Source organism: Lepisosteus platostomus, chromosome 7 (assembly GCF_059453375.1).
Source record: "Lepisosteus platostomus isolate fLepPlt1 chromosome 7, fLepPlt1.hap1, whole genome shotgun sequence".
In the NCBI taxonomy this organism is placed as follows: domain Eukaryota; kingdom Metazoa; phylum Chordata; class Actinopteri; order Semionotiformes; family Lepisosteidae; genus Lepisosteus; species Lepisosteus platostomus.
The window spans coordinates 63313911-63340396 of record NC_142617.1 but is presented as its reverse complement, the minus strand read 5'-3'; the positions used below and the strand labels follow the sequence as shown (position 1 = coordinate 63340396).

Below are 26486 nucleotides of genomic sequence, written 5' to 3'. Positions count from 1 at the left end.
TGTGGTGGGTTGGCACCAAATGCCAGGTTTTATATACAGCAGAGAAAACGCAGAAGTCTAATGTGCCGTTTTCCCCTTACGCCAGGAGGAGTATCGGTCTGAAGGCATCAGCTGGCACAACATTGACTACATTGATAACACCGGCTGCATCAATCTCATTAGCAAGAAGCCCACAGCACTGCTCCATCTACTGGATGAAGAGTGCAAGTGAGTACAACTCTTTTCTAACCAGGGTATGGGAACATGAACAGTGATGTAGTTGAGTATCCTTTAATATCATGCATTTTCTTTCCTAGACTCATTGTTCCAAATGTATCTGTGTTGCAGTTGATAACTGTTTCTGATCATGTTTAAAATGTGTCAGAACTTGCAAGTATTGCTCATGTTGTATTTTTTTACGCATGCAGAATTCGTTTGAATGGATGTTGCCACTGTAAAAGGAAAGACGCGACATGTGGTTGTGAACTGACACAAAGTCCATGTATCGGCTATGTTGATGGCAGAATTTGCTTCATTTTGCTGTAGTTGTTTATTTACTTCCTTATTATACAGCAAGAACTGCCATATTAACCTTTTGTCTTTTTGTGTGATGCCCTCAATATAAAACACACCTGGTTATTATTCCACATAATGCCGTAAAAAGACCAGACCACAATCACTTGTTTATTTTTCTTCACTTCAGAATTAAAATTGAACCAGCTTTGTTATAGTACACAATTGAATAGTATCTGTTTATGTATATTTATATTATTCTGGTGGTTTTTTCAAACAAATTTTATAAACAATATCTTGATCATGTCAACATTAATGAAAAGCTTTGTATAATAAAAGGTAAGGGCAGGCCTGTCATAGCATTATCAACAGATTATTATGAAGATTCCTTCTATGAAAGCTTTTCACATTTTCCTTATCTCATTTGGCTCTTGCCAAGCGGATGCCCAGACACTAGAAGAGCAAGAAGTTTTTTTCTTTCTGTAATGAATGACTTCAACAGGTTCCTGGTTAACAGTACACTGCAGTAATCTCTGCATACTCGTAATGCCTAGAGTTTCAAAGACACACTTTTACTCGTTTTTATTTTCAAGTGTCTACAAATCTCATATGCAGCCTTGCTTCTAAGAGACATTTCCTTTGAGTAGGCATTTAAGTGAAGTGTCTGTTTTTTTAGAATAAGCTCAGTTCTGATACTGTATACGTTTGACATTTTTCTTACAAAGATGTTTCATGTTTGGAGTGAAAATGAAATTCCAAAGAATTTAAACTGACTGAAATCTGAATCCTGATCACTGTGGCGATTAACAACTTTCTCACCTTCTTGCATGCCACTCGTCTTCTTCCTGTAGGGTTTTATGTTGTTTAGGTTGTAATTTTGGTAATATTTCTTTTGCTTTGGATCCAGGGCTGAAGATAATGTAAATCTAGTTTACATTTCTTTTAACCAGCCTTGAAGCTGGTTTTATGATGTTTGTTAAAGAAATACTGTACACACTTTGAGACTCCAATTTTGGGAGCTCCCCAGGTTTGAGTTCTGAAATATTTGTCATTGCAAAAGAAAAACACACTTTGAAAGAAGGGATTGTGATTACAAATAGCAGTTATCTGTTGGCATGGTTTGAACATTTTAAGACAATTTAACATCACATTCCCAGCCATTAAAAAAAAAGAGGTCTACAGCTGCATGATGAACATAAGAATTGTTGCAAGCAAGATGTTATTTTATCTATCATGCTCATCCATTTATAGTAATGATAGAAATAATTGTTTGTTTCAAGGAACTCATCACTGTTTTTGAAAGTTTCTGCTCTAGAGTGATTAGATTTAAAAGTTTCTCTGTAGTGTTTTGCATTCAAGGCATTCCTACAGATATCGCAGTACTACACAATCTTTCTGATTAGTTCTGTTCTGTTCTCTTATGCATATAAGTAACTGTATTTTGTGATCAAGGCCTAAGAGTTCTGTGAATTCAGAGTCTGTTGTTCAGACTTTAATTAGTAGTTTACATTCATTAGTGACTCTGCTCTGTAAGAAAAAAATAAACATCTTGACTTAGAAAATGATTTAGTTAAAAACATAAATACTGTAAGGAATAATATTCTCTGTTTCAAGATTGTTCTAGTACCTTGAAATATGTATATGACAAACTTGTTGTCAGTACTTGATTAAATAGTTATTTAGGTAGATATGGTAGGAATGTACATTCTCAGGACCAGGCATTGCACAAGAGCACTGTAGCAGCTTAACACAATGACAGAGGAAGAATCTCTGGTCATGCACAAGGCTAATAGCCAAGAATAAAAAAGCCTTTGCTTAAGTATAAAGCACACTGCCATCTGTTTCATATACAGAAAAGAAGACCTGTCAAATTTTAAGTTTCCCAGATAGCACAGAACTAATTACTTAGCTAAATAAATATTTTCGTTAGTTGCTTAATTTAAGCACATTGTCAACACTGAGTACTTCTGGAGTGTTGGAGCTCTAAAAGTTTCAAGCAATTCTTCCATCTTTTTCTTTGTGTTAAGTTCTGAATTCAAGAATGTGGTATTAAGTCTGATTAATTGGAACACTTTCAAAGATTCCATTCTTCTTAGCTAGCACACAATCACAGAGCTATGAAGGCACAGGCCATGTGTGAGTAGTGTGTTGGACTGTTATCTGTCTTGCTCATGCAGAACAGTTTTGATCCAGCAGGAAAGGGCCATGTTTAAACAGCACTTTTAAACATGCCCTTCAGTTTTATAGGCGATGGTAAAGCAAATCAGAAGCTCCAGACACACACACACACACACACACACTATACAGGCCCACTGCAGTGTTCTGCTTTGTGTAGAGAGAGGAAAAGCAGCCAGAAAGGGGCAGATATCAGTAGTTTGTTTTCTCCTTCAAAGCTCATGGGAGTCTTTATCCGTTCATTGCAGTTTTCCGCAGGCCACAAACCAGACCCTTCTGGACAAGTTCAAGCGGCAGCACGAGGGGAGCAGCTACATCGAGTTCCCTGCAGTGATGGAGCCTGCTTTCATCATCAGGCACTATGCTGGCAAGGTCAAGTATGGAGTGAAGGTCAGTACTTCCATGTGGCGGCGTGTCTCACATGGGCGAAGGCACTGACTGTCTCTGACCAGCACGCCGTGTGGGTAACGTCTCTCTTCAGATGACCGACCCCAGCACAGCTCCTCACAATACCGAGGTGCAATACTGTAGAGTACTATACACTGGGCAATGACAGGGGAGTGAAGAAATGGGTCATTTGGTCCTAAGAAAAGTGTCAGTTTCTCTGTAGCCATCACAAAGGGAATCTCATGTAACAGAAGCAGTGGTTTCCAAAGCTTAATTGTACTGACCTGTATTGGGATTTGGACTGTATTCTTGGGATCATTCTCAGCTGTGTTTTTATAAAAATACTTTGGCACAGTGCAACATTTTATATCCAGAATTGTTGGGATTTTTAAAGAAACATATTAGACAAAGTTTTTTTTTTCTCCATTTGCACTCATCAGGTGGCAATCAAATAAACCGCATTTGTGATTTTTCTACTTCCTGATTTTTGAGGTTCACTGTCTATTACTGTACGCCCCTCTTCCAAGGAAAGACAACTGAGACCGTTTGACTGTTTATTTCAAGCTGATGCTCTGATTCGTGAAACATACTTGCAAACAAAACGTACTTCCCTCAGCGTGGCTCCAAAGAAGATATTTCTCAATGACATTAGTCATGATGTGCTTCTGAAGTCTCAGCTGGCACTGACCCCTGTAATGGACACATGTTAATGTCACAAGTCCATATTAAAAATTAATTGCATTGGTACCGAACAAATATTACACAGCTGCTTTTTGGTATCACTCTCCAGGTAAGATAACTAGGATGTCTCTTACTGTCTGCCTTGGTCTTTCTGCAGGATTTCAGGGAAAAGAACACTGATCACATGAGACCGGATATAGTTGCTCTGCTGAAAAGCAGCAAGAGCTCTTTCATCTGCGGCCTGATCGGGATCGACCCTGTCGCCACTTTCCGCTGGGCTGTGCTCAGAGCCTACTTCAGGGCTCTGGTGGCCTTCCGGGAAGCAGGCAAGCGATATGTGGAGAAGAAATCTGGTAAGTGATCATCCTGCCAACATAACACTTCAGGTTTGTGCAAGTTCGAGTATACCACGTGCAGCAATGAGATTATAAGCGCTAGTATGCTGTATCATCTCAAGCCAAAAATATGTCTTCACCTAGTGGGAATGACTTTCTGTACTGTATTGAAATTATTTTCAGCATTACAGTAACTTGTCTGGGTAATTCACATATGTTTGAACAGTCATTAAATCCCCTTTAGAATAATAATAAGTTATTTATTCACTTTGGGATTGTTTTGTCGTTTGGGCAGACACAGAACTAAGTAGCTCAGGAAGAATTTTGAATCTTGATCTTGTAACCATGAGATCTGAGAAATCAAGAATTGCTCTTCCTTCTCTGATACAAAGCCATTTAATGTGATCCCCATCCATTCTCCACACCATGGAAGTGGAGCAAAGCATATCTCAAGGTTTACAGCAGCATGACAAAATGGATGTTTAAACAGATATTGCCACTTTAGAGCTTTTCACAGACTCCTCCCCATTGCATAGCTTACTGTCTGAAAAGTTTCTATAAAAACAACACGTTCTTCTGCCTTTTGTGGTGCCGCTGTTTGTCGCTCATGTATGCACATCCTGTATGCTCACTATTGATCAGAATCCAAAGAAAACCATACAATCTGGCTGACGCAGGAGAATATCAATTTGTTGCTATAATGCGTTCAGTTTTAAAGCGCTGACTGCACTGGGTTTGTCCCAGCATAGAGATTAAAATCCTATATACTGTATGTACTTTGGCGGCAGGGAAGCAGTGAAGAAGTGGCATCCTCATGCTCATTGGACAGGAAGGAGCCCTTAACTGAGGCATCATCATGCTGTGGTGGCTGGCGCTGTGACTGCTGTGCTTTGTAGAGACTCCCTTTGCATAGTGAGCAAGTCCTGCAATGAACAGGCCTGGCTGCTGAGCACTACACTCCCACAGAACATGTCTTCTTCCTTGCTGGTTTGGGGCAGAGACTTTGAATGCAAGGAAAATGGTGTTTCATGTATTCATTTAAACATTAAGTTGACTCATCCTCATACTGTACACTGCATAAATAGTTCTGTAAGTAATGTTGCCTGCAGTGTCCTTTTTTAAAAATAACTTCTAATAATTTATTTGCTGTAGCTGACAGTGTCATCACTTGAGGCTTTCCTGTTTGGGGAAGATGTATCTTGAATTGTTACAGTTTCTTGAATTGCATTTTGAATTGTATTTAAAGCCTCACTGCAACATTTTCTGGATTTCTGTACATCAAACATTAGCACATGCCTGTTGCTTTGTATTTCAAGGACAGTAAACTATTGCAATCCTTGACGTGCAGTGATGACAAGCTTTGAGAATTTTGTCAGACATTTTTTAACTACTACAGGATACAAAGAGAAGTATTATTGCTCAGACTTTGTTCTTGCCTTATGCTAGTAAAGTTTTAGAGCAATTGCACAGAAAGCTGTGCTGGTAAAGTTCAGTGTATGCCTGTCTATTAATGAGGTGCCCTCAGGTTATCATCTGAGAGAAGGTGAACATTTCTGAATGGGGTTAAAATCCTAATTCACTCAATTGTTCTGGCATCCTAGCTCAGTTTTGAATGGAATCTACTTCTCATAAACAGATAAACAAATAAAAATGTAAAACTGCATTCTTTCATACTTAAATCAGTTAACATTGATGACCTTGATGCAGATAGTTATTTTCTCATGACCAGTTTTGTACATGAGAGATACGAGTGGTCTATCTGGGTAGGTTGTTGCTGCTAGAGACTATATTTCGTTTCTGTGGGTGCTTATGCAGTGAACCAGCAGCCAGGTACTGTCTCAGCTAAGCTTATTGCCTGCAGTAATCGTAGTATGTAGCTCCTGTAGCTTTGGCTCTGAGTAGATGTCCAACTTCTTTTTCCAACACTTTCAACTTTTCAGCACAAGGCTCAAATTCAGATTACATTCACTTTACAAAGAAGGAAGGCAAAACCTGTATGTATGTATACACATGCCCATTGCAGTAATGCTTCAGATGATAAAAGGTTTTTGTTTTCCCATCAAATCCAGGGCTTTTTTCTGTAGGGAAATGAAAGTCTGCTGTTGATCTTTTGTAGTGGAAGGAAAATGCAAAAGCCCTTTAATCATGTAATAGGAAAATCTTTGGGCTGCTCTGACAAAACTATGAGATACATGGGGGTCGCAGATGTGGGGAAGCTTGCAGCTGTCACCATCCCACGTGCTTCAGCTTAAGTGATTGCATTTGGAGCTCAGTTGATTGCACTAATTGATCTCTGATAATATTTTAAACTCTGCTGAGGTTTAAAAGAAAAGTCATGCCACTCAATTGGTCTGGGTAGAAGTCATCCCACCTTTGCAATAATTCGTATTGCATATCACTCAACACACATTTTTGCCCTTTGTTAAGTGAAACATGCGAACCACTTGAAAGTATTACTGAATATATTCTTCTCCCAAAATATCCTTAGATTTTGTTTACTGTAATGGTGAAGTACAGTAACAACTGTAAAAAAAAACTATAAAATTCAACAAGAAGTAAACATGATAAATACGTAAAATATGCTTTGTTAAATTAAGTAGTTCAGGTTTGCATCCGTTTCATTGAAACAGTATTTTCACTTTGGGTCCAACTGCAGTGCAAATGTGACTGTTTTCTTGAAGGCTAGCAGTTATATCTCTTGTAGCTCACTCTCTCATTCCTCTCTATATAATCTCTCTTCTCTCTCTTTCTTTTTTATTTTATTTTTTTTATTTTGCTTCCCAAGGGCATGATGATGCTGTGCCGTGTGCAGTTTTGAAAAGTGTGGATAGTTTTAGCTTTCTGCATCACCCAGTGCATCAGAGAAGCTTAGAGATCCTGCAGAGGTGCAAAGAGGAGAAGTACAGTAAGACTGCAATCCTCAAATCTTCTCTCCTCGCTACATGCACCCGAATGGACAAGGGGACCAACTACATCTGCTCTCATGCTCTTTGCTTCCCTTAGTGGCTAGCCCAGGATCCCTTCAAAGCTTGCATCAAGTCAGCTGGAGTACAATTTCTCTTTCAAGAAAACATGTTTCTTTTTAATATAAAATAAGTAAAATAGCACACTTGTTAAGGGCCAGGTACTCCAGTTGTGATTTAATTACTAGCCCATAAATTGGAATTTATGTTTTTTAGGTAGTACTTTTCAATTTGAATGTGACCAACAAATGCACAACAAATACCCTACAAAATATGTATGACCAAAGAAGTTAAAACTGCAGATTTTCTGCATTTGTAGGCTCTTTAGCCTGTCTTTTTTCCCTGGCAGAAACAAATTCTCCCCTCTGAAAATCACAACACTTGTGAATATATCTTTTCGTACAGAAAAAAGTGTTTTTAATCCCCTGTAAACTTAAAGCAGGTTTCATCAATACCAAAGATACAAGACTTGTGTGGCTTTGATTTGACGAATGTAAATGTATTCCCAGGAAATCAATGTGGCTTCTTTCAAGTTTCACATTGTTGGCGATTTTGCTCAAGGTCATAGTGATTTGAATGTTGTTGGTCCCCATGTTCGTGCCCCTCTCTCTGTTGAAGAATAACCAGTTCTGCATGAGAAACTTTGCCAGTTTTTACTAATACAGCCCACTCTGGGGTCAACCCATGGTGTGTTGAAGCATGGACTATACAGTGGTCACTGGGATCAGTTACACTCCTGAACCCTGCAGTACTGAACTCCAAGCACACACAAACCCAACAGTAGAATCAGCAGTGCACTGAGACCTGGTGTGTGTGGGACTCCCTCCACTGTTTGTTTGGGTGGAGAAGGAGTGCTCTTCTGGCTCAGGTCCTCACTCCCTCAGGTCTTGCTACTCTGGACTTGCAGGGCAGGAGCTAACCGGACCAGAGCTGCAAAATGGTAATGTATGAACAGGGGCGTTTCCCCAAGTACAGTGGACGATTCTCTTTGACCAATGCTTTTCAGAGAATTTCTGTGTCACTGGAGCTTCTACTGTTCGTCCCTATGACATCCTGAAGAATAGTTTATATATTAAAGCTCAGTTGCCACTCTAGAACAAGAACAACCCATAGCAACACCTAATCGGATAAAAATGAAGTACCAAATGTAGGTAAAACAGGTATTTTTATGTGTAGTAATTTTCATATTTAATTTTTTTGTATGGATTTTAGCATGGAACAATTCTAGAATTTTAAAATTTACTAGTAATAATTGTAACCTGTTTCATGAATCGTTTCTTCTCATTTTTGCATCAATAAATCCGTGATGCATGCTGCATGAGATTCTGTATATGGATTTTATTTGTGCTGGAACATTAGAAACTCCGAACACTTTTCAAACTGCTGTCACTTCGAAGATCGAATTAACCAGAGTTATAAGTGATTATGTCATTTTTGATCTGCTTAAAAACAGTTAGCTCACATCTTTGACAACACAGTATCTCCCTTTAGCTCAATGAAGAAGGGACAAACAGGGATCACCCCAATGTTTGAGAAAACATATGCCTTGTGTTTTGAAAGTGTACCTTTGCAGCACCTATTACATCACATTGAATTTTACATTGCTTATGTTATGCTACTGTTATCTGCACCCTAATGCTTCTTGTTCTGATTTGTTTGTAAGTCACTTTGGGTAAAAGCATCTGCCAGATGAATAAATGTAATGTATACCAGTGTTGTCCTCACCAGATTGGAATGGCAGAGAGCACAGGCCTACGATTGTTTCTCAATGTAGACACGTTTGGCTCATATGTGAACATTTTACTGATCAAGAAGAGAATGTTTCTGTGTGGCTCTTACTGATGTGTTAATCAGACTTGACAGAATAAATTAGAATAAAAAATTGGTTCCAGAACACAAAAATCAGAACAACTGTAACGCGTTTTCTTAAAAGAATTGATAGTCCTGATTCAGTTCCAGTGATGTCATGCCCAAAAAAAATCACATGACGGCTGCATGTAGATTGACATCAGTTATGGAAGCAGCAGTTTTTCTGCTAAGGCTTACATAAATTTAAATCCCACCACAGCTACATCTGATATTTGATTGATTTGATAGCTGGCTGAAAAAATATGATACACATTTTCCACAAGTTAATGGGGATTACGGAGTGACATAAAGCGATCTGCTAGTAATAAAACATTCAAGTTATGGCTCTTAAATTTAAGAAATGGGGTTTGTTTTGTTTGAATGAAAAACACTTTTCAAGACAGATCTCTTTAAAAAAAAAAAATGCAAGCTGTGCTGTTTCATCACTGGCTCTTCATAAACCTATCACCCTGTGTGGGGATGAAATAAAGCCCAGGCCTCAGATTTTGGCTTCATTGTTCACTTTCCTTGCTGCCTTTACTGCACACAATGCAGATCTGGTTCACACATGTGGCACTACCCTCACCTTCATGTGACTACAGGGGAGTGATGCTTATTTTGGTTGAAAGGATTACTATCTCCCTTAAATTGTACTGTAGCTAGCATCATTTTTTTATTTTCACTGAGCATTCAGCTAATATGAGACACATTAGTGCAGCCCCTGGAACAAACGGACTCCCTCCTAGTTTGTGAAGACCGGCCAGGAGGTTGAAAACTCATTCCCTTGAGCGGGACGAGCGAGTTGTTTTCTGCTCTGGAGCTGATCTGGATTCCCGCCACATATTCCTCTTGAGTGCTGCAATCGGTATTATGAGAACTAGAGAGTCATATACATTAATCCACTGGCAGATAATCCTTCTTCATAATTCTCACCTTTTCCCTTTTCCCCCCTCTCAATTCCAGTACTCAGTTTTTTTTCAGACACAAATGTCACATTTGCGAAATTTCAGATCTCCAGTTGTTCTTGTTAACCAAACCAAATATATAGGAGATGTGTAATATAAAAATGTATTTTAAACAAGACAGTCTTATGCGCATGTGAACATACAGTACCTGTATTTAGCTCTTAGTCTTGCCTTTACCATGACAGGGCCCTGTAACCTATCTGCAGTCTTCTGACATGCTGATTATAGATCTGGCGATGCATTGTACATGTTGTCACTCTGAGATCCTGCTCTGTCTCTTGTGTGTTAGGTATCACACGGAAGAGCCCTCGAACTCCACTGTCAGACTTGCAGGGCACCAACACACTCAATGAGAAAACTCAGCGGTAAGACCCTCTGCTACACTTCCAATCTCAACATGGCTGTCATCTTGAACTGCTCAGTACTCTCTGCATCCCATTGAAATCTTCAGACTGAATTGAACTGAAACTTTAAGTTGTTGCTTTTTAAATAACAGAGAGATGATCATGGTGTTTCCCTGTTCACTAGAGTTTTTTTTCCCCACAGTAAAACATGTCTCAGTAGAAACATTGCAGGTTTAGGTTTCGTAGGAATAGACCATGTTTTATACAGCCCGAGGGCGGTTCTGTTTTGTTTTCACTGAAATGGACGTGTGTTAGGGAGAGTGCTTCCAAACTCAATTAGCTCATTTGCATTTGAGCGCGCTAACCTAAAGAACACAGATGTACAAAGGATAATTATAATGCATTCCTTCATAGTGTCTAAACTGCTACAGTAGTCATTCTCCTTGGTCTGTAGAAATTTGGTTAAAAGGGGAAATGGGTTTTTGCAGTGGGATTTGTGGAGTGGAGGGCTATGAAGCGTGACCATTCACAATGAGTAATTTCTGTGTGCGACCCTCAGGGCACCCACAGGTTATGGGGGCTCATACTTGGTTAATTAGTACAGGGTTGGGATTACTGAAAACCTGGGGCTGAGCGGGAGTCACTGACCACTGTGACAAGAGTGCTTTTGTTCAGCATGGTCTCGGCGATAAGGGCTGGCTAATGTGATTTAAAACCACGCACTTTCTTCGTTACTAAGTGACCACTAAGCCCTATGCAGCTGCTTCCTGTGTGATGTCAGGGTGTAGTTATGCATTCATAGGCAATCCTGGGGCTAATAAATATTCAGACACTGCAGGGTCTGCTTATACATACCATAGATACTGTATGTTCTGAGCAGACTTTTAAATTAGAGCAGGCTTAGTTGGATTAAATGGCTTACATTTCTGTATAAACAGGATTACAAGAAACTCTATGTTACACATAATGGCCTGGGAACTGTTATGGGTTTGGAATATGGCAGTGCCACACTCATTTACACACTTCGCAATGGCCTTTTCCTTGGAAGACATGTCTTAATATGTTATGCCCTGGTTATCTGTGCTCTCTCTCTTGCACAATTCCTGTACAAGTGCAGATTGGACAGCAGTAACAAATGTGGTTGCTGCAGTTTTCCTTACACACTGTGTTTTTGTGACAAACCATTGTGCTGTTTATCCCTGTCAATTAAGTCAAACATGATCTATAGTCAGTTGGAAGAGAAAACAGCACACACTTAACTCGTATGGTTTTCTACCATTAACCTTCCATCATGCTCATTTGTCTCTTTTTTAAATAACCTTTTTAAGTATTTTTTGAAAAAGATTTTCTTTATTTCACACCTAAGGTTTTTGTATGTTGTTTTATTATGTTGCTTTATTGTGACTTATTTTGAAGTAGGTCTTTTGGGGACAAATTTACTATTGCTGATGTTGATTGGTGGGCTGTAGAGAAAACTGTTTTTGCAAACATTTTTTGAGGGTACTTGGGTTTTTTAACTCTTTAAACATTAATTGTCTCTTAACATCTTAATGTAGTGGAAGTCTAGCCCAAGTTTACAAAGAAAGTCACGTTATGGGAAAGCAATAGAAATTAAAGTTATTTTTTTCAGAGCAAGCAAGAAACAGTAATTTCAGAAAGAAAATCGCATCAGAAAAATAGTTTAGACTCTAAAGGAATTTGGTCCTCTGCTGAACAGGTTTTGTAAAATCGTTTCCTGGTGGCTATAATTCTGTGCAAGAGTGAGCTGTAAATGGCAGTGTATATTTTGCATGGGTAGAGCGCTTTATATTTATAGTCCCTATCACAAGAAAAGCTTTAGAGAAAGGTTTCTTTATTTCCTGACAGGCCTTTTGCCTGTGAAACTTTTGGGAAGTGATGTTAATTTTAGTCCTCACACTTGGCATCCGAAACCACACCAGTGTTTTAAATCATATGAACTTTCTGTACGCTTTCTCATTGTAAATTTCTGTGTGGTGGGGGATATGGGCCTAGATCTCTGAGATTTATTTGTTTAATGCAAACCAGTTGCCTTTCTTTTCACAAAGCTTTCCCTCTAGGGCCTATTTTACACCATTTCCTAGAAAGAAAACAAAACTTGCAAAGACCCCAAGAGAGAGGTGAACGTTAAAATAAGCATTTTTTTTTAGCTGAATCCAAAATACCCTTGGCTGTGAATGTGAAACTGCAGACATAAAAGGAAATATTTATAAAACATCCTGCATACAGTTTCACCACAAAGTTAAATGTTGCAAAAACTGTGGGGACTGATTCTGTTTGTTAATTGAATAGCTCTGAAGCCTTTTTTTATGCATCTTTCCAAGCGCTTGTTGATTAGTCAGTTCAGGGTTGTTTTTCTCTATAGAAACGCAAGCCAGAAGCCTTTATTTCTTCATAAAGCACATCGTAGAGCACGGAATATGAACAGTAGAATTTTGCAGTAATAGACCCTGAATCTGAAACTTCATAGGAAGGTGAGATTAAAGTACCAAAATGCTCTGTGTAGCCATTACAATGCAGAAGCTTGTAGAGTAGACAGGAATAGCAGCCATTAAGACACTGTGAGTACAAGAACTCTGTGATTGGTCTGTTGTCAATGGAAACAGACATTCGTGCTGTCAAGCCTCTCAGGTATATACTTTGCCCAGATTAAGTTAAACAAGTTTTGTAAATAAAATCCTGGCCGGTAATGAATCTGATAATTACTAAATAATGTCTGTTTTATTTTAAAAATGTCTGGTATGAAGAAAGTAAAGAGGTATTTATCATGGAGTTAAAAAATAAACCATCACAGTCTGCAGTTTTTTTAATGGTGTCTTTCCTTTACACAAGTCGTTTAAATGGATCTTTTCTTACAATCCCAAGTGGTTTTACGTTTAATGGTTTTCATTGCTTTATAGTAAACTGATCAGACCTGTTTCTCTACTAAATAAAATATCTAGTTGAATGACCGGGCGATCAGACCTAGTGCTCTCGTACTTTGGGCTCACAGTAATGACGGCTTGGTAAGAAAGAGTCTTCCCTCCCTGTGTGAAATGAAAGTGATCAAATTTGCATGCATTTACTTCAGCCTGCAGTCCAACCTGCAGACGGGGCGAAAGGCTTCCTGAAGCAGTGTTAAGGCAGGGGGCGTTTGTCTGCTCACAGCGAGTGACAGACGGGGCCCCCGCCTCTCCCTCCTCTCCGCAGGGACAGCTTCAGTGTGGGCTGGATTGGGCGGACCGGCAGGCAGAGCCGGTTGTCCAGCTCGGGCTCTTTGCTGGAGGAAGACGGCATCTTTGTCAACCCCACCAGCAGCAAGCTACTGGAGAGGGCGCATGGTATTCTGATGTAGGTATCAGCTTCTCGCCAGGCGACTCTGCACACTTCCACAGCACTGTCGCTGTCCATCCTTTGTCTCTGTCCTCTATTTAAAACACTTCTGGGAGAAAAAGCTAACCTTAAAAATGCATAGAAGGATAAATTGTTCAAACAGCCAGATCTCATTTTCGCAAACCTTTAACAGCCGATGTATTAGTGACAGTTGTTACTTCTTTCTTCCTTTCAGTATGGAATTAAGCTTTACTTGTTTCTTATGTAATCCAAGCAAGTACTCAGTATAAACTTCAATATATCTGATACAATACCTAAATTATCCTTTATTTAAAGATCACCACAAGGTTAACTGTTTTCAGTAAAATAGAAGCTACTGAGATGTCTTACTAGCTAATAAACCTCATAAAGCAGAAAGATGTTAATCCTAAATAAGACATTTTATTTACTTTGTCCTTGCAGGAGGAACAAAAATTATAAGTTAAAACCCAGCCTTCCAAAGGTAAGAAAATTCTCTTTTCTTGTCTTTATTATAACTCTGCATATAAGATTCCTTAAAAGAAGACTTGTTTAGTAGTATTAGTAGTTTGTTTTACTTTACCGAAAATCCATACACAGATTGAGGTGAGAAAAGCCTTTGTCTATATGACAGAATCTTTAGTTCATGGGGTGGCGGGTACATTTGGCATGAACTCTGTACGTGTACTGTGTACTGGTTACCATACAATGAATTGGTTTTTCGTATGGCAGCACCTGTTGGATGTGAAGTCTCTGAAGTACCTCACTAGCCTGACACTCCACGATCGCATCACCAAATCCCTCCTGCACCTGCACAAGAAGAAGAAACCTCCCAGTATCAGCGCACAGTTCCAGGTGAAGACAGGAGCTTGTTTTCCCAACGCTGTTTTCACTGACACCTTTTAAGCTTATAATTATATAAGCTATTTAGTTATCTACCCGACGGCATATTCAAGGCAATGAGACATCTGTTCTCGGAATGTTTTAGGTTTTCAATCAATTTTAAATCCGTGACTACTAAACCGGGGTCTTTACCCACCTCCACAGGTACAGTACTCTGCAGTTTGAGTGTATTGGCAGCAGTGGTGAGACTTCTTTCAGGTTGCTGCTGTGCAAGCTTGAGGAAGATACTTCACCCTAATTGTTCCAGTAAACATCCTGTTGTATACCTCGGTAAAATTGTAATTCACTCTGGTTTCAGCCAAATATATAAGTAATAGTAATAATATTTATTTTGTTGTTGAACAGTGTTAGAGATACACCAGAGAACAGAACAAGACCCAGCAATGTTGTCCCTGAAATAATAAATAAGGTTTACAGTTTTTTTGATGGATTAACTAAACATTGAATTACTGACATACCTACTTATTTTTGAGTGTTTTAAACAGTGCAGCACTTAAAGTTTAGGGATACCGACCAATATCATTCTGCTTACAGTCTACAGGTACAGCCCCTGCAGCAGTTCTTATCATGCTAGTATTTACATTTGTACAAAACCTCTGCACAGCAAGAGATAATATCTGGATTTTTGTCCCCTACACTTCTTTTTTTTTCTGCAAATCCACAAACCACCTCTCAGTAAGCATCAATGTACCCAGTCTCTGAAATAAAATGGCCTAATCCTCTCGCAGGGTCGCTTATAAAGACCTCTGTGACTAAGGCGTGTTTCAATTCATTGCTGCCAAAATTATATCAGTACCAGCAAAATTGGCCGCCATATTTTTTATTGGAGGTCTGGGCAGTTAATATTTTTAAATCCCCCCACAGATTTGACTTTATGTGGTCATGTCTGCCCTTTTAATTAAAAAAAAGCAATGCAGGGGAAACACACTTCCAGATAAAACTGTCCTTTTAAACCTTTATTACTTTCCTTCTTACGGGATTCAGTTTGCCTTCACGGAAGAATATGAAATGAAGAAATGACCTGTTAGGGATTACCCACTTCCCATTTACAATAAAGGACAACAAAGACTGTTATTTAAACATGTTCCAGCCTTCTTTGCTGTCTGCTGATGTTCTGGGTGTTTCTGGTTGACTTTTAAGCCTTCTGATAGGACTAAAACTACATTCCTCTAATTTTACAGTTCAAGTTTCCTTAGACCTATATTAGTGTATTTCTGACTCGGTACTCTGTTTCTAAAAGGGACACAGAAAAGGGGCTGCAAACACTGTAGATTTCAAGTGCCTTAAAATTCACTAACAAACTGTCCTAAAGCCTAGAGCAAGAACTGTGTAGAAAGCCCTCGATGACTTCATGCCATTAAGTCACCCCACATCCTGTTGTGAGTTTTTTTTCTTTAATCTGCCGAGTGGGGAAAGTGAATTTGTGGCCACCAAAATAGCAGCACATCCTCCTCAAGCAAAAGTGGCTCTCAGACAAGGAAAGAAATGAAGTCCAGGTGGCATATTAATGATGTGTACTTCATTACTCTCTCCGGTTCCTTTCGGGGAAGCTGGACACACGCTGAAGCTATTGTTCGTTTCACTCTGTGCTCCTGGTCGGACTTCTCTTGAAAACTGAGTTTATTGGCACCATAGGAACCCGTTTGGCTTCTGGGTTAATAAATTGGACTGTTATCTGAGGGAAAATAATAAGTGGTTAATAAAAAATACTAAACTGAAGCTGCTTTAAAAAAAATAACAGTCTATATAAAGTGAAACTGGTTGTTTTTTATAGAGGTATCTGCATGCTTGCTTAGTGATTTTTTCCGATTTTTTTCTGTTTTACTGATTCTCCCTGCTTTTCCTAGGCATCACTGAATAAATTGATGGAGACACTAGGTCAGGCGGAACCCTACTTTGTGAAATGCATCCGATCCAATGCAGAAAAGGTAAAGTGGTGTTGGTAGAGCCCAGTGTGCTCAGATCTTAAAATAAGGTGTGGCTGATATCGGACTTTGTCCCGTTCAATATCTTTTAGCCAGTTCTGGAAGCAGCTAGTTGTCTTATACTGAGTAATGTGTTTTTAAATTATGGGGTTTGGTTTTTTTTCTTATCTTTACCTGCCCTTTAACAGATATTAAGTAGATGTAGTTACTGATCTAATCCTTTAAAGAAGCTGTTAGCGCTAGTCAGTTTAGGTTGTTTTTGCTCTGGGTGAAACTGTCAGTTTTGACCTCTGCTTTCCCTGCAGCTTCCCTTGAGATTCAGTGACAGCTTGGTGCTCCGACAGCTGCGCTACACAGGCATGCTGGAGACGGTCAGGATACGACAATCGGGATACAGCATCAAATACACTTTCCAGGTGAGATGTCACAAGTACAACTGCCACTGATCCCTGCACTCCTGTTTTTGATTTTTAGTTAAGTTTTAGCTGAGGTCCCATTCTTCCATCAAAAACCATTAAAAAACCAAACCTGATTAGGCAACGCATGCACTTCTAAAAAAATTAAAAGGGACAGCTATTTCAGTTACTAAACGTACAAAATCTTATGCCAAAATCGTGTTTCCCCTGTCTTAGGGTGTGGAGAGGTTGATACAATTTCCTGTGTTCCTCAACTTCCCTGGACAGGAATCTCCTTCCAAAACTAAGAGCCTGAATCATTGTTTCCTACTATACATGTCTAGTGTTCAGGGCACATTTAACAGCCTGTTGCATGTTTACGTCCTGTTGGATTTTACTATTCACACATTTGGCTCTTGTATCTTTTTCAATCTGAAGAGTTTTGACCAAAGGTCAAAAATTATTATAAATCCTAGAACATAAAAGAACATGACCTCCCCAACTGTATTTATAAGACCTTTATTAAATCAATGATTGGAATGTGTGGTGACTAATACCAAAGCTCTCATTTTTCTGAGGCCTCCACTTTAATTTGTGTTTTCTGATTATTCCGGTTCAAAGCAGAAGCTTTTGAACACTGGGCTCACCTTCCAGGCGACATGATGTCACTGGCGACTGGCCCTCAGAACAGAGGTGCATTATTGTTCGTAATGGAAGGCCCGATAGTAATTATATAAACACAGCATCTACTTCCCAACCTGCCCCCCACAGTTGATTGCATCTCGGCGTGGAACAGAATGGAGCCTGGGGATTGTGTTGAGCTCATTGTCTCAGTCGCCCCCCCCTCTCTTCCTGAGACACCATGTGTGAGCGAGCTGCGTGTTTACACAGTGATGTCAGGCTGCTGTACCATTTGGGCTGTGTGTTTAAAAACCACATGTGTCCAGATAGGGTATTCAGCATAAATATAAATAAAGGAGAGAGGGGCAGGGGGGAAGCGCGCACGTATAGAAACACAACTCTTTTATGAGCTATTGATGATGGTAATACAAAGGACTCCTTTGTCAGTTTTAAACTTTTCCCTCCCCTCTTCCTCTTGTCAGGATTTTGTTGATCACTTCCATGTGCTGTTACCAGAGGGCACCACTGCCACCCAGCAGAGTATATGTAAATTTCTCCACCAGCTTGACCTCAGCCCAGACAGCTATCAAGTTGGCAAAACAATGGTACAGTATGCACACAGAACCCCAATGGTGTCTTTTCTCATGCGCAGAACCAGCAGAATTTGCAGCCCCTTAAGTCAAAAATAGATGCCTTTTTCACTCACTGCATTTTTTGTGCAGCACGCAGAGAAAGACCATCAAAGTAGTTAAATGTTGAAAATGTTAATTTTTCTTGTGCCGTCTAACATTAAAAGATGCAAAAGATTGAAATCCACCATCCACCAGATCTCTCTTAATAGACCTCCAGAGGTTGTGAGATGAAATACTGTATATCAGAGGTGTATCCTAGATAAGTAGAGCATTCCCACACAATGCTTCCATACACATAAGCATCATTCCTTTGAGATGGCACTATCCCCCAGAGTGGAGTGCGGTCTGTCATTAGAGACCCATCCTTCACATTCCTGGGGTTATTTAAGGGTGGCCGCTGTGTGCTGCTCACGTCTTTGACGCGGCCTCTGGGTCGCCGCAGGTGCTCATGCGGGAGGCAGAACGACAGAGGCTGCAGGACCTGCTGCATCAGGAGGTGTTGAGGAGGATCATCGTCCTGCAGCGCTGGTTCAGGGCCCTGCTGGAGAGGAGGCACTTGGTCAACATGAAGCAGGCCACCATTGTCATCCAGGTGGGTGTCCAGCGCCATCAGCCACTTAGACTAGTGAGGTCCACAGTGCGAGCTGCAGGCCATGCTTATATTTCTGTTGATTCGTGATGCACGATCTGGGTTCTGGGCATGGTCCTTCCTTACAGATCTTTAGGATATTGTGATGTGTGGGACTCATTTCATTGTGCCTTTTTTGTCTAATATTCCCACTTGTTGTACATCCTTTTAAATATCTCTTTCTTGTCATTTCTTATTGTTCTGTCTGGGTTTGTTGTTCTGTGTCTTTCTAAACCTGCACAAATAGTTCCTGAAAGCACTTCTATAGATGGGGATGAATTGGCCTATGCAATGTTCCTGTGTATACTCTCTTCCAATCAGCAATTGACTATTTTCAGACGGTTAGTTGGAACTTGATATGAAATTTGGATCAGATCGTTCAATAAAAATAAACACCTTTAAGAAAATCAACAGCAGAAACCACAACACTGAATCATGCAAAACTTAAAAACTATGCAGATGATATCAATTTTTCCTTTAAACGGTGTTTAGTTTTTACAGAGGTGGTAGTTTCTCTAAGAAAAGCAATATGAAGTTTTTCAAGTCAGTTGTTTTGTATTACAGTACCTTAGTCCGAGTGCTCTCTTTGTCCTTAGATTTCCTTAGGAACCGTAGTTTGCTGCTGCAGTACCTTTCATATTCTTTGATATAATATTTCCTTAATTAATATGTCAATAGGTTAATACGTCAATTAAGCTACAAATGACCATTATTAATTTCCACTGTTGCAAATATCAAATGGGTTTTTCATTAAAGAATTTTAGTTTTCTGACACAAGAACTAAATTGTGTTTTGAACTTCATACACCTTTTAAAATCCAATTGCTGTATTATACATATGCTTTGAATTTGTATTACTAATGGAAATATTTACTTTAACCAAGTATTTTTTTTAAATGCACACCACTCTCTTGTACCTCTGTAGCGATGGTGGCGGAGCTACAGGCTGAAGCAGGCTGCTGGTGAAATGGGGGCAGACGTAGCAGGCCAGCAGAGGGCAGCACTGTGCCTTCAGGCAGCGTGGAGGGGCTACAGGGAGCGCCACAGGTTCCTGGTCCGGAGGGAGGCTGCGCTGGTGATCCAAAGCAGATGGCGGAGCTTCTGCTGCCAGAGGGCCGAAGCTGCAGTCAGAATTCAGGCCGCTTGGCGTAGCTACAGAGACCGAACTGCCTACAAGGCACTCAGGAACAGGACTGTGCGTCTGCAAGCAATGTGCAGGGGAAACCTGGCACGGCAGAGGTATTAAACATTCAATTCAATTCAGTTTATTTTTATATAGCACCTTTCACAACAAGGTTCCCCCAAGGCGCTTAAACAACACCTGTTTAATGTAGAATCACTACATTAATTTGGGTTAATTTAGGTGAAGGGTCTCAGTTGTTAGAATATAAGCAATAGCAGATTTCATGCACAAATCAAATAATAACAGTTATGATGTTATGAATATTAGATTCCTAAACAAAGATAGGAAGATTCCTCAATTTCCCGTCGGGATCAATAAAGTCTTACCTAAGAGCAAAAACAAGATACAGGCTAAGCATGACTATTCCTCTACAGTAGTTGTCTGTATCTCACTGTGCAGATGAAGTTGGGTGGAGAATTTATTAATTTATTAATGCCTGTTATTCTATCCTCTGCTATCCATCATAGTAATGTAAAACAAAAATATCTCTGATTTATTATCTGACATCTCCTGTTTTAATTTTTAGGTTCAGAGTTCTTCAAGAGCAAAACTTAAAAGAGAAGGCGCTACAAAATGGACAGCCAAGTCCAGTATTAGGAGATGAACCTTTATTCCCAAAGATCATGGGCCTGGATCCCACCAAGTGGGAGGACAGCTCTTACGAACAGCGGGAGAAGTTCCTTCGGAGACATAGCTCATCACAGGAGAGTTTTCAGGACTCAGGAGCCAAGGATGCTCCATTGGACTGGAATCAGCCACATGAATCAGCCAGAGAAGAGGATAGTGGAGTTATCATGTCAGAGGTGGTGGTGAGAGAGAGGCCCAAGTTATTGGACGACCCCAACCAAAAGAAAGTGGTCAGGGCTAAAAGAGAGAGCCGAAGAATGAGGGAGTTGGAGCAGGCCAAGTTTAGCCTGGAGTTACTGAAGGTGAGGTCTAGCGGTGGCATTTCTCCATCTGAGGAGAGAAGGTGGTCTACAGAGCTGGTTGCAGACAGCTTGCACTCCCCTCAAGGCACCCCAGACAGTGAGAGCTCTAGGGGGAGTTTTGAGATTCTGAACATCGATAATCTGAAAGACAAGTCCAACTCTGTGGAATCAGAAGACTTTGGCTGTTCATCCAGTTTAACTGAGCAGCCCGAAGTTTTACCCATTATATCAAGGTTGCCCGATAATCTCTTGGGGGAATCCCAAAATCTTGTTCTGGATGAACTCTCCACCAGCTCCGGGATAGACCCACCAAATTTGACTTCTTTTCTGAAGATGGAGAATCACCTGCCCACTTTCTACATCCCACAGCAAGACAGCTCCCCTGTTCTCTATAGGTCCAGTGAGGATTCTTCTGCAGCGAGACCAGAGGGTGGTGACAAACAATTGAGGGAGCAGAAGGAGTCCACACGCAAGCCCATGATCGTGGTGATCAGTATGCAGAAAGACACGGTGCTGGGTAAGGGGCAGGACTTAACGCCAGAGCTCCGGGATGGTGAAGCTCAAACTGTGGAGCCTCTATCTCTCGAGGCTAAAGATCTGAGCAACGTGGCTGTCCTGGAGAAGCTGGAGAAACTGAATGAGGAGAAGGTGGAGCGGCAGAAGCAGCAGCAGCAGCAAAATGAAAAGGAAATGATGGAGCAAATCCGCCAGCAGAAAGAGATCCTGGAGAAGCAGCGCAAATTCTTTGCTCAGTACGAGAGGGATCTTTTCGAAAAACACCGTGGCGAAGCCTTGCAGAAGATTGAGCAAAGTAGGCAGAATGAGTCTTTGCAGGCCCAGGACCCTACAGACAAGCAGACAGAAAAGCCATCTTCTCCTCTGATGTCCAAGGGCTTGTTGGAGCCAAACGCCACTGGGGACTTTGCTTCTTCTTTGGTGAATGCCCAATTGGTCTATCCCCCACAACCTGGTAAGAAAGAGCAGCCTAGCCTTGTTTCCAAAGAGCACCCACAGTTTCCAGACAGAAGGGAAGGACCGTCCAGGGCCGTACAGGATGGCTGGAGCCCCAAGCTAACACTGGAGACACGGGACACCTGTCTAAGAAATGAACGACTGAGACAGAAAAAAGCTCCCAGTCAAGTCATCGACATCAGCATGACCGACAGGCCCTCTGCTATCTTCTTCTCACCAAAATATAACAAGGTTGCATTTACCAAGTGAGTACATAGCATGATGTTTTTCCGGTTGATACAAATGTCATATCCAACTTACATCTGAAGGGGTTGGCAATGGGCAAATTTAGCATCCGCCCAGGGCTTAATCATGTATCTGTAAGTATTAAATACTTCCTTACCTTTAAAATGTGTTGTAGGTCTGATAAGGAGTCTGTGAACCAAGAGAGGTCAATGGCCATCCAAAAAGATGAAGCTTCCTCGGACCCCAAATCTTCAAAAGCAGCTGGGCACAAACGGCTTGAGGTGTGTGGAAATGATCAATGTCTCAGCTTAACTGGCTGAGGTGTCGTGCTTCTTTATCAATTAAGAAATAACATTTTCAGAAAGCCTTTTAAGACTGCTACTGAGAACAGGTTTTTCCACAGTCATCGATCTTTTTGAAGTCGGTGGAGGGGCAGGCTTAATGTGCGATGGAGAATTGCATTTTGTTTGTGTATAGCAGAGTTCCCCAAACCTGCTTGTATTTATTATTTTGCATCTTAGAGCTACCTTGCATTGGGGAAAAAGCAATGTGTTCTATCAGGCAAAAACAGCCACCAAAAATAAGTGCACTTGTAAGCAGGGCTGAATGGCATGCAGAGGTCTGAAGTCTGAGTTGTAAGGGAAGCCTTACAGCCTTACAATGTGCTGGTCATTGTGTTTTCTGGGTGCAACAAGTAATTGGACTTTTTTTACAAGTTATTAAATGCGAAAAAGTGCTTAATTTCTGAAGCTGGAATAATCAGATACAGATTGCATTGATCCAGATACAGATTGATTCATTAGAGTGCAATGAAACGTGTACTTTGGGAATTTTTTTTCATAGCAATTTTTTTCCTCTGATGAGTACTTAATAAATCAGTTATACATGATCTCAGGGTCATCCGTTAGGAATGGGCATAAGGTAATCAAGCAATTCAGGGATTAGTTCCAACAAGGCAGGTGCTCAGGCATACAGTGTTAATCATGAAACATCCAAGAATGAAATAAGCTGGTCTTTGTCAGCTTTTGTCAAACATGATATGAGATTTAAGATTATTTTAATAAGGGGAAAAATAACAGAAGGTCAAAGAGTATGATTTGGAGCTGGGGGTGAGACAGACTCATCAGAGCTGGGTTTGTTTTAAGAACTACAATGAAGCTATGACAGAAAACCATTTTATTTGGTATACAAATGCCTTTGAAAGCACACACTGTACACAGATTTTGCTTGGTTGTTTCTCAGTATTGCATCAGTCACACTTAATGTGCTATTGATGAGTTATGATCAAGCAATTAAACCTTTCCCTTAACTTTGAAGACTTGGACTCACAATTAACTGTAATGTAAAAGTATCTGCAACCAACAGTTTAAGAACAGGGGTTTCAAAAGCTGATGTTGCAGAGCCCCCCCTCTAGCAAGTTTTAATGGTAAGCATTAAATCATTATTTTAAAGAAAAAACTTTGAACAATTTAGGTATGGTAAATTCAGGGGGTGAGATTTCAAATTATTCTAGAGCCCTTTTTGTATATAAATCTGAATACCCATCAGCACTTAATGATCAGCATTTGAATAGGATGCTTACTTGTTTGCATAATAATGCAATGGAAGTAAGTGGTTTGGAGTGATCTAGAAAACGTACTGATTTTTAAAAAGAGCTTGTATTTTCCCCAGTTTTTGAAGTTCATTGAATGACTTGATCAGTTCAGAACAAGTTCCTCTGTCTTGTTCAGCCCAGCTAACCTGTGCACCCCTGTTGTTGTGGTTGCTACCAAACTGTCGCTCCGTGTAATTCTGGGTGCTCTGTTTGTTTGTTTTTTTTTCATTTTATGTAGTTTTGTTTGTGCGTGTCTTTGAAATAAGACCGTGCTAATTTTATCTCTCAGAGTTGTTCTGAGTATCTTTTTTTCAATTCATAATTCATAACTTGAACAAATTCATCTTTTGAAGGGGGAGACCATATAAAAAGAAATAAGCTGACTGAGTTTAGTGTTCAGTTAAGCCGCTTTTAGTTTATGAGACGCGCGTTTGTTGCCTTTGCCGATATTCATGCAGGGTTGAATGGGAGCAGACACTAAGGTCACAAGAACGTGAGGACTGGGTTTCCCCAGGTGCGGCGTTTCTGAGTGCATGTCTGTGTGTGTGTGCGCGTTTCAAAACGGAGAGACATACTGTAATTATGAGCTCGTTTTCATTTCACTCCGTTTCAAAGTACTTTGGAACATGAAAGGCCCTGCCTTCAGAGCTCGCTTTGAGCTCGGCTGTGCGAGAGCCGCGAGGGCCGCAGCAGGGAGGTTTTACCTGTGTTGTTATTATCTGGTTAATTAGGTTGCCAGACCAGGCCATAAAAAGAAGGCCCGCATGGCACGGACACGCTCCGATTTCCTGACCCGAGGTTCAAACCCCGAGGGGGAGGGGGAATCGGAGGACGATGAGTACGATGAGCCCCTCATCACACCCCCTCTCTCCCCCAGCCTGCCCCACCCGGAGCAGGACGCTGAGGGGAGCGGAGTACAGGCTTGTCACAGTGACTCCGAAATGGTAATTGAACCAGCCAAAGCAAACCCCCAACCTCCAGGCCTCTTCTGGGTGCAAAGCTCACAAGTGGGAGCGAACTCTTTATTGCTAACCCCTTCAGCACCGCCTGGGTAGAACTGCAATACTGACAACTAAATATGCTTCCATTTTTTTTTAACTTTGAACACTTTACTATAGATTGGGAAACACCTTTTGAAATACAGCATTAAGCGTGACATTTCAAGGTCTACTGGAAAGATGAACCCTTTCTACGCATCTTGTTTCCATGGCATTGACATGCAAGAAAAGAAAAAATATATACTCTATATTATAAAATAAATCATCTTTTATTATTTACTTTTCAGTAAAACCTTTCGCAAGAAAGTCCAAAAATGTTCAACATTCCAAGGCTTGGTTTGTTCGTGTGGACACAGAAATGTGTGTGTAGCGTTAATGCACCTCTGCAGCCAGTGGAATTGAGGACAAGGTGTAGAAAGGGTTAACCGTCAAGTTGATGGGACGAACAGCACAATCCTCTGCAGCAAGATCCAAATTATTCACAAAGAGAGAGACAGCATCTCCAAAATCAGATTTTTTCTTCATTAGGCTTCTTGCAACAAACAGCCAAGTGCTTTTTTGCAGAATGGGACCATTATACTGTACCTGCATAATGCAGCTACAAAAATGCCTAGCTGTTTAATTAATTGACTGCTGAAATGTTGAAAATGTCCAAACCCAAGGATGAATCATCTGCTGATTCTGAAGGGATTAAGTCAGTCAAGGGAGGTTGTCAGTTAGCCACAAAGCTGGGTTCAAAAGGGTGTTTCCTTATATTCAGTGAATCACCATGTTAACTCACTTGCACTGGGTATAGTGATTTCTGGCTGGTGTGGGTGCCTTTGCCAAGCTGGGGTGGGGTGGGGGGTGGGCACTTCAAATGGCAAAATCTCACGTCATTCATCGTAAAGGCCAAGTGCAGAATTCACCTACTTTCATAAGAGCCTGGTTAACAGCCAATCATTGCATGCTATAGCTTGTAACTGCCTTCTGGGGGCGCACTTGATCTCCTTCCTTCTCTCACAGTCCGTGCTGAGCACATCCATCGTCACCCTGCAGGTTGGTTTCAGTGGGCCTCTCGTGTCACTGGACACGCTGACTTGAGTTTCTCCTCTGCCTGATTTTGTTGATTTTGTTTGATTGTAAAGTGTTTCTTTAACCTACCGTACAGTATGTGTCATAATGTTTAACTTTTCAGGGTTTGTCTTTGTTTAGAGATGTTTTTTTGTTGTCCACACAGGTAGATAAGCACTGAAACTGATCAGCGGTATGTTACAAAAATAGAGAGGTGACGCAGGATGTCAAATATAAGGGTTGGATTTCAGGAACAAAGATACAAGAAAATCACCCAGTCACAATTACATCACAGTCCCTCAGCAGTTCCTGCCTTTGATCTGCAGTATAGCGAATGATACAGCATCATACCACATAATAGCACATAAACTCTGACACTGTTAACATGAGCTTCTTTACCTTCCACCATTAGGTAAGAATACAAAATTGTACTGTCGGTCCTGCAGGGCAGCACAGTGAGGATTTCATGCTGATTAACTGATGTACTGTGCAGTCATGCAATAGGAAGAGCTAATGTAAAGGCTTTTATTGTATCTGAGCCAAAGGCAAACTTTACAAACTGCACTTGTTTATAAATCAAAACACTATTCAGTTAAAGTTTTATTTTTGGTACCATTTGTTTCAGTTCAGGCACCTTCGTGCTGCCATTGGTATTCTAGAGTGTGCTACCACAGTAAAGCTTTCAGCCTCCCAGCCACGTATGACACCAATCTGTTGATCTGTTAAAGAATATGAACGTGGGGATTTAGATATTTTGAATATTTTGAAAGATTGAGCACATAATTGGTTAGTGTCACAGCAGTCGCAATTTTAGAAAATCTGTGGGCAACATTGTGTTTGTTGCCTGTGTCGAAACTGAGGATACACTGCCATCTGTAGGTTAAGATTAAT

General features: G+C 40.5%; 1 protein-coding gene across 15 annotated transcripts in view; it reads left to right on the top strand.

Moving 5' to 3' along the window:
• LOC148659459 (unconventional myosin-IXAa-like) overlaps nucleotides 1–26486 on the top strand; it is a 177716-nt gene that overhangs the window by 132916 nt on the left and 18314 nt on the right. For 13 of the 15 annotated variants that reach the window (XM_088641710.1, XM_088641707.1, XM_088641712.1 and 10 more), the window contains 16 exons: nucleotides 86–207; nucleotides 2916–3057; nucleotides 3893–4088; nucleotides 6856–6975; nucleotides 10136–10211; nucleotides 13398–13538; nucleotides 13983–14022; nucleotides 14271–14393; nucleotides 16289–16369; nucleotides 16672–16782; nucleotides 17865–17987; nucleotides 18457–18606; nucleotides 19567–19880; nucleotides 20351–21970; nucleotides 22126–22231; nucleotides 24276–24488. In XM_088641710.1, the coding sequence (XP_088497836.1) occupies nucleotides 86–207; nucleotides 2916–3057; nucleotides 3893–4088; nucleotides 6856–6975; nucleotides 10136–10211; nucleotides 13398–13538; nucleotides 13983–14022; nucleotides 14271–14393; nucleotides 16289–16369; nucleotides 16672–16782; nucleotides 17865–17987; nucleotides 18457–18606; nucleotides 19567–19880; nucleotides 20351–21970; nucleotides 22126–22231; nucleotides 24276–24488 (3678 nt within the window). The remainder of the gene's footprint in view (nucleotides 1–85; nucleotides 208–2915; nucleotides 3058–3892; nucleotides 4089–6855; nucleotides 6976–10135; nucleotides 10212–13397; nucleotides 13539–13982; nucleotides 14023–14270; nucleotides 14394–16288; nucleotides 16370–16671; nucleotides 16783–17864; nucleotides 17988–18456; nucleotides 18607–19566; nucleotides 19881–20350; nucleotides 21971–22125; nucleotides 22232–24275; nucleotides 24489–26486) is intronic. The other 2 variants (XM_088641713.1, XM_088641714.1) reach the window with 2 other exon arrangements.